The sequence below is a fragment of the Mustela erminea genome, chromosome 10 (genome assembly GCF_009829155.1).
Source record: "Mustela erminea isolate mMusErm1 chromosome 10, mMusErm1.Pri, whole genome shotgun sequence".
NCBI lineage: Eukaryota > Metazoa > Chordata > Mammalia > Carnivora > Mustelidae > Mustela > Mustela erminea.
Window position 1 is genome coordinate 5,216,484 of NC_045623.1, and position 12,301 is coordinate 5,228,784.

At 42.5% G+C, this 12,301-nt stretch overlaps 1 protein-coding gene across 1 annotated transcript; it reads right to left on the bottom strand.

The window, feature by feature from the left end:
- Positions 1-6,384: 6,384 nt before the first annotated feature.
- CD160 (CD160 molecule) lies at positions 6,385-12,245 on the bottom strand. The gene is given in 5 exon segments (XM_032301793.1): positions 6,385-6,542; positions 6,544-6,632; positions 10,948-10,999; positions 11,001-11,275; positions 12,132-12,245. Coding segments are annotated over 5 exon segments (630 nt in total). The 5' UTR covers positions 12,199-12,245; the 3' UTR covers positions 6,385-6,395.
- Positions 12,246-12,301: the final 56 nt, after the last annotated feature.

A 12,301-nucleotide genomic window follows, 5' to 3' on the forward strand; every position in this document is an offset into this window, starting at 1 on the left:
ACTCCCCACTCAGCAGGGAGGCCGATGTGGGGCTCCATCCCAGGATCCTGGAATTATGACCTGATCCTAAGGCAGATGCTTAACCAACTAAGCCACCCAGGCACCCCTGGAGAGAAGACTCTTATTAAGAGTTTCCAGAATGAGTCTCACATAAGTTCTGAGGCAGGAAGTTGAGAGAATGTATCACAAGTGGCCATTGTGTGGGGGGAATCATAGCTAACTGGAATGTCAGTGCCTTAGCACTCAGGCCAGGAACCACAGGGCTGCTCCAAGGTTTAAAGTAAAATGCATAGAATACAATGTGTACAACTAGAGATATTTTCTAGGATCCAAGTAGAACCCTTGTCTTAACCAAAGGACATAAGGTTTTGATCTTCCCTGCCAGATAAGTGGAATTACAGACACTCAGCTCTAAGATTATATACATATAAACTTTGTAAAGTTTTGACAAATTGCTCTTAGTTGGTGTCCACGGAGGTAGAGTCTGTGTTTGTTGCCTTTCCCCTTTCAGTGGGATATCTGTGACTCATGGGATATAAACTTGTGCTTCTTTACCTTCTCTAATAAGGTGTGCTGTTTTTTTAAGGTCCAATAATTATTAGATTCTTCACAACATGAAGATAGCTATATTTTTTTCATCAAAAGGGTATCTTTTAATGAAAAAAATACATAACAAAAAGCTGCTGTGATTTGCTTCCAGTGATGCTTTTTTAAATTAAGTGTTTTTTTTCCCCTCAAGAATCTCTACACCCCGGGGCGCCTGGGTGGCTCAGTGGCTTAAGCTGCTGCCTTCGGCTCGGGTCATGATCTCAGGGTCCTGGGATCGAGCCCCGCATCGGGCTCTCTGCTCCGCAGGGAGCCTGCTTCCCTCTCTCTCTCTCTCTCTCTCTGCCTGCCTCTCTGCCTACTTGTGATCTCTGTCTGTCAAATAAATAAATAAAATCTTTAAAAAAAAAAAAAAAAAAGGATCTCTACACCCCATGTGGACCTCAAACTCAGGACCCTGAGATTAAGAGTCATGTTTTTCCAACTGAGTCAGCCAGGTGCCCATCAGTAATGCTTTTAAATCAATTTGTCTTTATTAGTAACACCATAATCTACATCTGGTTGAAATATAGTATATAAATATTTGTAAGATATATATTCAGATGAAATATAGTGCTAATACAGATTCCTTGTAATAGCTCCATGGCCTCACGGAAGTACAGATTCCAAGCATGGGTTGTGAATCACTCATTTGGATTGAAGTTAAGATGTGTATTCAGAAAATTACCTATTCATGCATGGAAAATTTGTAGGCTTATTTGAAATCAATGATATCAATAATTTGGATATAAATATTTCACATTTATGTTTAACCAAGTCTTGAGATAAGCAGAATACAAGAAATGGGACTTCTAACTTGCTGTTGCTTTGTTTATTCTGCTTAGTTCACATCAGAGCTAATAGTCTAATGCTCTTGAAGGTCTTAACAAGCTTGGACAGCGGTCATGTATCCTTTTGCAGTTTTTTGTGTGTGAACTATAATTAGTATAGCACAATGGATACAACGTTTTCTGTAGTAGGATGTGGCTTCTTTGTGAGACTTCCAGTGATTATGTAATGCTGAGAAATTTCAGAAGATTCTTTTAATAGTAAAAAGCAAAAGACAACATCTCCACTCACATGCAGCTTAAATTTAGTTAGAAACAAAACCTACATAAAACAGAGAAAGATTAAAGTGAACATAATTTTTTTTTTAAGATTTTTTTTCTTTATTTATCTGACAGAGATCACAAGTAGGCAGAGAGGCAGGCAGAGAGAGAGGAGAAAGCAGGCTCCCTGCAGCGCAGAGAGCCCGATGTGGGGCTCGATCCCAGGACCCTGGGATCATGACCTGAGCCGAAGGCAGAGGCTTAACCCACTGAGCCACCCAGGTGCCCCTAAAGTGAACATAATTTAATGGAGAAAACTTTGGAGTCAGAATTCAAGTGGCTGTGGGTTTAAAATTTAGAATCTCAGATTTGATCCTCAGAGCAATCCTATGGAAACAGAAGATAGGGTAGACAAGATCCCATTTAGAGATAAGTAGACAGAAACAGCATCTCAAAACTTCCATTTGCCCAAGGACACAGAGCTGGTACACTCAAGAGCCAGAATTTGAATCCAGGTGTTTTGACTACATGGCCTAGTCTTTTTTACCTTCCATAAGGCACAAAATCCAGAGTCCTTAGTTTGAGGGTCGACACCAACACTAATAAGGGTCTAAGCCATCTTTTTCAGCCTTTTCTCTCTCTCTTCCCACAAAACTTCGTTCCCACATTTGGCAGGTCCTGGCCAAGGATCGCAGGTAAGCTGTTTCCTTTTGATGGTTTGCTATTTAGCTCCAGTGAAATTGTCTGTGTTCTTAGAATCTCCCGTTGATGTCGTCCTCCGCCCTTCCCCCTTCCCCCACTTGACTATGACAAAAGGTCATCTGTCTGAAGAGAAAGACAAGAGGATTTGTGAATTTAGGAGAGAAGAAAAGGCTGCAAATACTGCTCTGGGCATTTATTTAAAAGGAAAGAGATATGACCAAAGAGGCTGACAAGTACTTGGTTGAAGCTGGGCGGTTATGCTTTGTGGTGCACCTGGGTGCACGAAACTTTCTTGTGCTGTGGGGGTGCTGTTGAATGCCAGGGTCTCTCAATTTCTTCATTTTCGTGCCAAGTCAGTCACTGGGCTCTGGCTCTTTTCCTATCCTACATATCTTTGCTTGTTTCTTTTCTCTTTTTAGTGTTAAATAAAAATTTCTTCCAAAAAAAATTTGTGTTCTCATTTTGTTTGGCTGCCTTCTTTATTTACCGTGTTAGAGAAGGGGGAGGAAGACTTTCTTCCGTATAAAAACACACATACCGCATACTTATCCAGCATTTTAGTGAGAACTGTCCACAAGCCACTTTTGTGAAAGCTGTTCTTTTTTTTTTTTTTTCTTTTTTAAGTGGTGACAGAGGGAGAAAGAAAGGCAGGTTTCCTGTGGTGATGAGGAGGGGAGGTCAAGGAATACATTCATTTGTCCCACCTTGCATTCCGCAGATTCTTGGCATATTTAGCATCTCCTCCCCTGTGCAGTATCTTCTCTCTGTATTTTGTAATGTGAAAGGTAGCAAGCTAAAGAGAGTCAGGTTTATCTTGCTGTAACTTTGTTTTTTTTTTTTTTTTAAGTTTCTGGCACAAGGCTTACAAAGCTGTAGAAAGAAAAAGGAAGGTTATGTTACTGCCACACAACTTAGATAGCTTATATAATTCATTGTTTGATTGGTCCTAGTGACTAGGGAGGAAATGGAAACGGACAGGAAAGAAGGAAGGGGTTATAACCCTGCCCTATAATCAGTTGTCTCTTACTGCTAAAGTGCAGATGGGACCTCTAGCAAATCTGACTGGTCTGGTTGAGGTGGGGAGGAAGCCAACCTTCGATTTCTCCTTGCGGGAAGGTAGGGCAATCAAAGAAGAAAGAGTTGCCTCCCCAAAAGTTTCATTGGTTTTCCATGTGAAGGCTGGCACAGTGATAGGACAGGGATACTGACTGAAGGTGGTTTTATGAGCTGAGGGAGGCCCAGAGATGCAGGAAACTAAATAACTAACTAACTTCCTTACTTCCTTCCCCTTCCTTCCTTTTTCTTTCTTCTCTCTCTCTTTCTTTTTTTTTCTTCTGTTTTTAAAGATTTTATTCGTTTACTTGAGAGAGAGGGAGAGCACAGAGGGAGAGGGAGAAGCAAACTCCCCACTGAGCAGGGAGCCTGATGTGGCTCTCAGGACCCTGAGATCAGGACCTGAGCTGAAGGCAGGTGCTTAACCTCCTGAGCCACCCAGGCGTCCCTTCATCCTTTTGATAAACGTAAGCATCCTAACTTGATCTACGTGATCTCTCTGGGCCTGACAAAATTTATTCTACTGAACTAGAACCTTTTCATAGTTATGCTAAGCCTTGAGTTGTGGGGGAGAGGGATAAAAGGCATCAACTATCAAAAGTTCATTCTCTTCACCTGACTGGAAAGAGTTTTTGAGAGTTTTGAGAGAGTTTTTGCTCTAGTATAACTTGGGAGCCAAAGATAGTACGTAGTCATGGGTTGCATGGTTAAACTCAATTTCCTTCTCAGAGTAGTCGTTTCTGTATGAAGAAATACAATTTATTTTACTAACAGAGTAGCTAACTATCTGAGGGAATTTAGATTCAATAAAGAATTAGGTCTAAAGGGTTCGACTGCTGGATATTCATCAATTTCCTCCTGACAACTGTCATAGGCTTATATTTGGCAGGTCCTTGCCAAGTAACACAGATAGGTCTGTTTTCTTGTAATAGTTTCCAAATAAGAGGCTGGAATACTGGGATGCCTGTGTCACTCAGTTGGTTAAGCATCTACCTTGAGCTCATGTCATGGTCCCAGGGTCCTGGGATTGAGGCCCATATTGGGTTCTCTGCTCAGCGGGAGCCTTCTCATTCTTCCTGCTGTTCCCCCTGCTTGTACTCTCTGTCAAATAAATAAAATCTTTAAAAAAAAAAAACATAAAAAAAATAGTCTGGACTATGGGAGTGTTAGGTGATCCTATTTCTGGAAATGGGAGGAGGCAATCTAAGAGTGGGGAGGGTGGTGAAGGAGAGAGAAAATACTTAGCATATAGTAGATAAGTACTGAGAGCACATGGTTTTGGAGTGAGAAGTTCCTCTCTTAATTCCTGTGAACTAGAGCAATATTAAGCTCTTTGTGCCTGTTTACTGATGAGAAATCAGGGAATGTTTGCCTGGAAGGGTTATATGGGGCAAGAATCACCATATGTAAAACCTAACCTATCACACAAATTGTTTAAACAAATTTATTAAGAGCTTACTATGCCTGGTACTGTCTTTTTGCTGGGGTAAATGTGACAAAGCCCCTGCATTTATAGAGCTTACATTCTGGTGACATGCAAACAGTGGTAGTTATTAATAAGAGGAAAGCTTAAAAGAATACATGGAATTAAGAATGCCAAGGACAGGGGCGCCTGGGTGGTTCAGTGGGTTGAGCCACTGCCTTCGGCTCAGGTCATGATCTCCAGGGTCCTGGGATCGAGTCCCGCATCAGGCTCTCTGCTCAGCAGGGAGCCTGCTTCCCTATCTCTCTCTCTCTCTGGCTGCCTCTCCGTCTACTTGTGATTTCTCTCTGTCAAATTAATAAATAAAAGCTTTAAAAAAAAAAAAAAAAGAATGCCAAGGACAGGTAGGGTGAGCCTGGGTGGCTCAGTTAAGGGTCTGCCTTTGTCCTAAGTCATGATCTCAGGGATCTGGGATCAAGCCCCATGTGGGGCTTCTTCCTCTTCTGCTGTGCTCTCTTTCAAATAAATAAAATATTAAAAAAAAAAATGCTATGGGAGGTTGGGGTACCAGGTGGTGGGTATTATAGAGGGCACGGATTGCATGGAGCACGGGGTGTGGTGCAAAAATAATGAATACTGTTATGCTGGAAATAAAAAAAAAAAATTAAAAAAAAATGCTGCCTTTGGCTCAGGTCATGATCCCAGGGTCCTGGGATGGAGTCCCTGCTCGGCAGTGAGCCTGCTTCTGTCTCCACCTCTGCCTGCCACTCTGCCTGCTTGTGCGCTCTCTTGCTTGCTCACTCTCTCTCTCTCTGACAAATAAATAAAATCTTTAAAAAAAAAAAATGCCAAGGATGGGCAAAGAGCTCCATCAGTTACTGGTAATTGCAATGGCAAATCATTCTGAGTTCCAATCTCTTATCCAATAGGGAAAACCGAGATCTATATTGATGTGACGCTCAGAGGACTCATCTGCAAGTGTTTATACCCAATCCACCCATCACCCTTTGCCAAGGAGTTGCATTTTTATTTTTTTTAAATCTTTTTTTTTTTTTTTTTTTTTAAGATTTTATTTATTTATTTGACAGAGAGAAATCACAAGTAGGCAGAGAGGCAGGCAGAGAGAGAGGAGGAAGCAGGCTCCCTGCCGAGCAGAGAGCCCGATGCGGGACTAGATCCCAGGACCCTGAGATCATGACCTGAGCCGAAGGCAGCGGCTTAACCACTGAGCCACCCAGGCGCCCAGGAGTTGCATTTTTAAAACCCACCTCCAGACCCAGTCTAACTCTTGCCTTGTTCATCTTCACATAATAGGCAAACATCTGTTGCCTTAACTTGAGGCCTTCTGTTTGTCCCATGAATAGAGGCAGCTGTATTTATTTCTTTGCCTCTTCCACAAGCTTTCTTTCCTAATAGGTCTGATCTCCTGGTCTCCAGGTCTGACAGATGTGTTTCATCTGTCTTCCTCTGATTAGTATAGTCTTGAGTCCTTTTGGTCCAATTTTGCTCTCATGTTGGTTTGATGTTTTCCTGTGGATAGCAGGGGCCTGCCTCCCTTCACTCTCCCACTCTAGGCTTCCTTTCTACCCTACCTGTCTCCTCCTGGAGGATAAGCAAGATGTCAAAGGTGTAGCACCCTCATTTCCTGGGCTGCTGAAGACTCTTTGGAACATACCTTGAAGGGCCAAGGTCACCAGGCTAGTGACCAGCATCACCCAGGCGTTTTCTTGGCAGGAAGCCTGAACTGAGAATGCCTTTGCTGTGACTGAACTTGGGGTGTCCTGTTCGTTTCAGGCCTCTCACTGTACAGTTCCCTGTCTCTAGTTCAAAAGATAATTGGTCAGCAGAGGGTTTCAGAAATCATTAATACCTCTTTTTGCGTCATCTCAGAACATGTTTTTTGATCTCCAAGGATAACGCTCAGCACAATTTATTGCCCAAATAAGTATTTTTTTTAAACATTTCTGGGTAATGATGATGAGGTACTTAAACAGCAAAAAAAATAGATACAGAATGTGTCACACTGGGGATGCAAACAAGCCTACCTTGAAGGAACTTTTCAAGTCTTGTTAACTAAAATAGTTTAGGTACCTTGGACTTGGGTGCCCCCTCACGTAAAAACCATCCGGAGTGTGTCAAGCACTTTGGCCTAAGTTAAAATCTGGGCTTTGGAATAGATCTGGATTTTTATTCACCATTTACTAGCTGAGTAAAATTACCCTCAATTACCTTTGAGCCTGACTTTTCACAAGACAACAATAGCTGGAACTTCAAAAAGGCAGTGAAGACTAAATGAAATAATCAACACATCATTCAGGACAATGCCTGGCACATGGTAAGCACACAGTGAACAGTAGACATTATTTACTGATATTATATGTTACGCGTCCAGCTTTGTTAGTTTCACCTTCCAAGAGGAAGTTTATCATCTCTGCATTTGGTGCATGTGCTGACTCTAATACTTAAGTATTAGAGTCTCAGAGTACTGTGAGGCTGAGAGAGGCTGAGAAAGGCAGTTTATCTTACAGAGCGCCATCACCAGTAGAAAAGCTTAGGATGTATTAAAAGAATATGATCAGATTATAGACTATATATAGATTAGTTTATAAAGAGTAAGGGCCTTGTTGCTCCCCCCATTCTACTCTCCAAGCTCAGCACTGTGCCTGCGGGATGCACAATCAATATGAGAAGCGTGAGAATGGCCGGGCGCGGTGGCGCGCGCCTGTAGTCCCAGCTACTCGGGAGGCTGAGGCAGGAGGATCGCTTGAGCCCAGGAGTTCTGGGCTGTAGTGCGCTATGCCGATCGGGTGTCCGCACTAAGTTCGGCATCAATATGGTGACCTCCCGGGAGAAGCGTGAGAATGACAGAGGAGTTTCCCCTCGTGAGGTAAACGGGAAGAGAGTATTCACATAAATAGAATGGCATTTTAAAAAGCCTCTGGAGTGAGGCAAAAATAATTTAGACTTTGCCCCATAGAAAGTTAAAAGCCATTAAAACTGGTGGTGTGGCATGTACAAATTAGCATTTTAGAGAGGTTAGCATTTTAGAGAGGCTGTTTGGTTTGGAGGCAGAGATATTATTTAGAGCTGATGGATCATTTATTAGGTAATAGCTTAGTGCCAGGCCCTGGGGTAGGTGTGGGAGGAGATACGAGGTTGAGTAAGACATGGTCAGATCCCAAGGAGCTTGTCAGACTATTGGGATTTTTTTTTTTAAGATTTTATTTATTTATTTGACAGAGATCATGAGTAGGCAGAGAGAGAGAGAGAGATGAAGGGAAGCAGGCTCCCTGCTGAGCAGAGAGCCTGATGCAGGGCTCAATTCCAGGACCCTGGGATCATGACCTGATGATCATGACCTGGGATCATGACCTTAAAGCCAAAGGCAGAGGCTTTAACCCACTGAGCCACCCAGGTGCCCCAACTGTTGGAATATTTTAAGTGTGAGACAATGAAGACTTGGAGAGCCCCTTTGGAAAGAAAGGAATAAAACTGGGGAAGAACTAGTTGTACTTAGTAACCGACTGTATGGAGAAGAGGAAAAAAAGGCACCAAGATTTTGACCATAAATCATAGGCAGAACTGGGGTCTCAGGATAGGTTTGAGTCTGAGGAGATGGCAGAGCAGTTAGAAGCTAGGAATCCAGTTGTCAGTGAAAATGTTAAATTGAAACTTAGGAAGAGATTAGAGCTGGAAGAGTTGATTTGTGGATCATTTTGCAAGAAGGGGCAGGTTAAAGTCATGAGGGTGAATGAGAACTTGGGAGAAGCAGTAGGGGAAAGATCAGAGAGATGAGGAAAGAGACTTGGCGAATGAATTCTCATGTTTGAGAGGTGGGAGGGGAAATGGAGGCAGAGAAGGAGCGAAAGAACCCCCAGAAAGGCGGGAAGACCAGGGAAGTAGAGTCGTAGAAGCCAATAGGGATGGGCGTTTGTTAAGGGAGAGAATGTGAAGTGCTGGACGCTGTAGTGAGGTCAGAGTGGAAGACACCAGGAAGAGACAAGAAAATATAAATCAATTTAGAACAACGTAGAAAATGTGAATTAACTGCTAACCATAAGAAATGATTAAAATATTTGTTAAAAGACTCTGGGCTAGGTTTTTATTTGGGAGGGGGTGTAATTTTATTTTTTATTTGTTTTCTATTATTTATTTATTTATTTATTTACTTACTTACTTACTTATTTATTTAAGATTTTATTTATTCATTTGACACAGAGAGATCACAAGTAGGCAGAGAGGCAGGCAGAGAGAGAGAGAGGAGGAAGCTGGCTCCCCGCGGAGCAGAGAACCCGATGTGGGACTCGATCCCAGGACCCTGAGATCATGACCTGAGCCGAAGGCAGCGGCTTAACCCACTGAGCCACCCAGGCGCCCTACTTATTTATTTTTTTGACAGACAGAGATCACAAGCAGGCAGAGAGGCAAGCAGAGAGAGAAAGGAGGAAGTAGGCTCCCCACAGAGCAGAGAGACCCATGTGGGGCTCAATCCCAGGACCCTGGGATCATGATCTGAGCCAAAGGCAGAGGCTTTAATGCACTGAGCCACCAAGGTGCCCGTTTTCTATTTTTCTTAAAGTTAAAATATAGTATTTGAAAGTTCATAAAGAATAATAGCAGTGTCCTTTTTTCCTCCTAGGCCTATTCCCCCGAGACAACCACTGTCCGCTCTGAGATGTTTCACTGCATTCCTAAATAGTATGCTTATGTTACCACTTCTTGATGACAAAATTTGGGCATTATCTATTGATTTTCTGTTAAAGGATGAGGATATATTTCTCTTAAGCTGCTACCCACTTCCCTTCTCTGCATCTTTCATAAATCATTATATTACACATTGTAGTTAAATGAATGTTATGTAATTTGGATTCTGTAAATGTTACATTATTACGGAACCAAGTTGTGTGCCGTGATAGGTTTCCTTTTGTAAAATTTAGTGTTTTCCCTGGAGATGATGATTACCTTATTTTTTTTAACCAGGCAGAATTTTCCATACCCATATCTTTAATCCTTTATCCAGTCTATCACAGGCCTTCAAAAAGATGATCTATCAATTCTGTTTTCACCTCCTCAAGATCTTCCAGAGTCCTCTTTCTCCTTTTCCTTTTGGACTAATTGTTTTGGCCATTTTTCATTTTAGACTTTTCTTATCTCCTTTCTCCTATTAGAGTCTTTCCATTCCTGGATCCCATTTTATCCACTCTACCTGTTCACTTCCTGTTTTTCTGAAGTACACCTCTGGTGGCTTCTTAAGATCACATGGGAGGCAATCTTTTCTTTTTTTTTTTTTTGAGTCATTGCCTGTCTTTATTCTTTCCTCACATTTGACTGGCAATTTCATTGGGTATAGAATTCCAATTAGAACATAATCCTTAGTTTTGAAGGCTTGTTCCTTTGGGAATATAGAAACAAGAGTCACTCTCTGCTGGCCGTATGATGAAGTCACATATAAAGCTGAGTCTGGAGGGGACCATATTTAGGTTTTGTCTAAGTAGTAATAGAGTAGAGGAGTATGCACAAAATAAAGGAAATATGCAGAGATGAGAGACCTTGCTGCCCCAGAGAGATTGAGACTGTCACTGTTTAGGTTCTGTTGGCTTTCTGGTTTCTGATTTCAGAACCCGGATCTCATGAGGGCTTTATTCCTTTATTCCTGCTTTATTATTTGTTCCTTTTAACCCATGGCAGCTTGAGCAGATGCTGTTTCTTTACAACTAAACGTTTATTAAGACAACCATCCATTTTATCTCAAATCCATCTCTGTCACAGCGTGAAGGCTCAGTGTCTGTATTTAGAACTAGGACCACATTTCTGAGAGATCTCTGAATTAGAATCAAGAAAGCCTAAATTTCAGACCTCTATCTGCTTTACTGGCACTGGTCAGCAAGACAAATTGAACAAATTGCTTTACCTCCATGTAACCCATAAAAATGAAATTATTTATCTCAATAAGATTTTTAAAATAAAAGACAGAATGAGATCACTTTTGTATTCATGCTGTGAGCATTTGCCACTACAGTGGGACTGTGGGAAATGACTGAGTCATGGGAAGGACTCTGAAGTAACTATTTCTGTCTCCAGTTGCTGACCCTGCTTATTATCTCATCTGGTGGCATGTGGGATGTCAGAACTCACCTGTGACTAAAATAGAGAAAAAGTGACCCTGAAGGCGGATATCTGGCTTCCGGGCTTGTGGCACAACACTGGTAGGTCCCGCTGTCCAATGGTGTGCTTTGGTTTATGGTGCACACCAAAGGAGATGGTATTTCACTGACACCATCTCTCCCGGGATTCTGTTTAAATCTCAGTTGCTGCAAGCTGGTCTCGGGGAAGCAGTCAGAAGATCTGTTCTTGCACGAAAACACTATAACCCCCTCAGCCTCTTCTTTCTTATACTGCAAAGTACAGATCAAGCGTAGTTGTTTTCCTTCCTGGTGAAATGAGCTTTGGATCTGCATGCCCCCTGGAATGGGAAGGGAGAAGAGTTAGCCAGGGGAAGTTCACTCACATAGACTAAGTGCACTCACCCAGAAATGTTGAGGCAGAGGAGGCGGCTGCCCAGCCTACATTAAATACCACCTCTTAGAAGAGTAATTTACGGACTATACCTGTATCTGAGGGAGACCTGTAATCCCAGTTACTTGTTAATTCAGAAATGGTTTAGATTTTATTTCTACTCCAAATGGAACTTGTATAGGACCTTTATTAAAGTGCATTTATATACATCTAATCCTCGGTATAGCCCTAGAACCACGTACTGATGTTCTCATTTTATAAACTGAGCTACACAGTGGTTTAGTGGGTTGCTAATGCTGACATATATATTTCAGAGAGAGGAGAGGCAGAGGGAGAGGAGAGAGAATCCTAAGCAGGCTCCACGTCCAGCATAGAGCCCAAAGCAGGGCTTGATCTCATGACCCTGAGATCATGACCTGCCTTGAATCAAGAGGTGGATGCTTAACCAACTGAGCCACCCAGGCGCCCTCAAGTTGACACACGTTGTAGTATCTGGATCTCAAACCTGGATTTCATAAATTCAGAATGTATAAGATCCTGAAAGTATCTTAGATTGAGGGCCAGATTACCAGGCTCTTGGCAACACATAGCAGAGGCAGAATGTCTGATGGGGAGGGCAAAAGCATTAGTTTTAACAGAAAAAGAAAAACTATATTTTTCACCCTTCCATTAGTGTCAAGAGGGAGTGGGTCCTTTTCTTCCCTACAAGAAAAAAAACCTTGGGATCCATCCCTCCTCCTGAATCCAGGATTTTCCCTGATGGCTATCTCTGCTCTGGGGATCTGAGGAGGGGCTGTCCTCACCACCAAGCTGGGTGTCCACGATTGCCAGCAGAATGGCCAGGGCGAAGCATCTTCTGCCAGATGCCATCAGTGTCCTGCACAGTGTCAGCAGCCACAGGAACTTGAAGCGAATGTTGGCTCATGAGGACTCCTCCCAGGGCTCCAAGACCATCTCCATGTTCCAGGCCCTA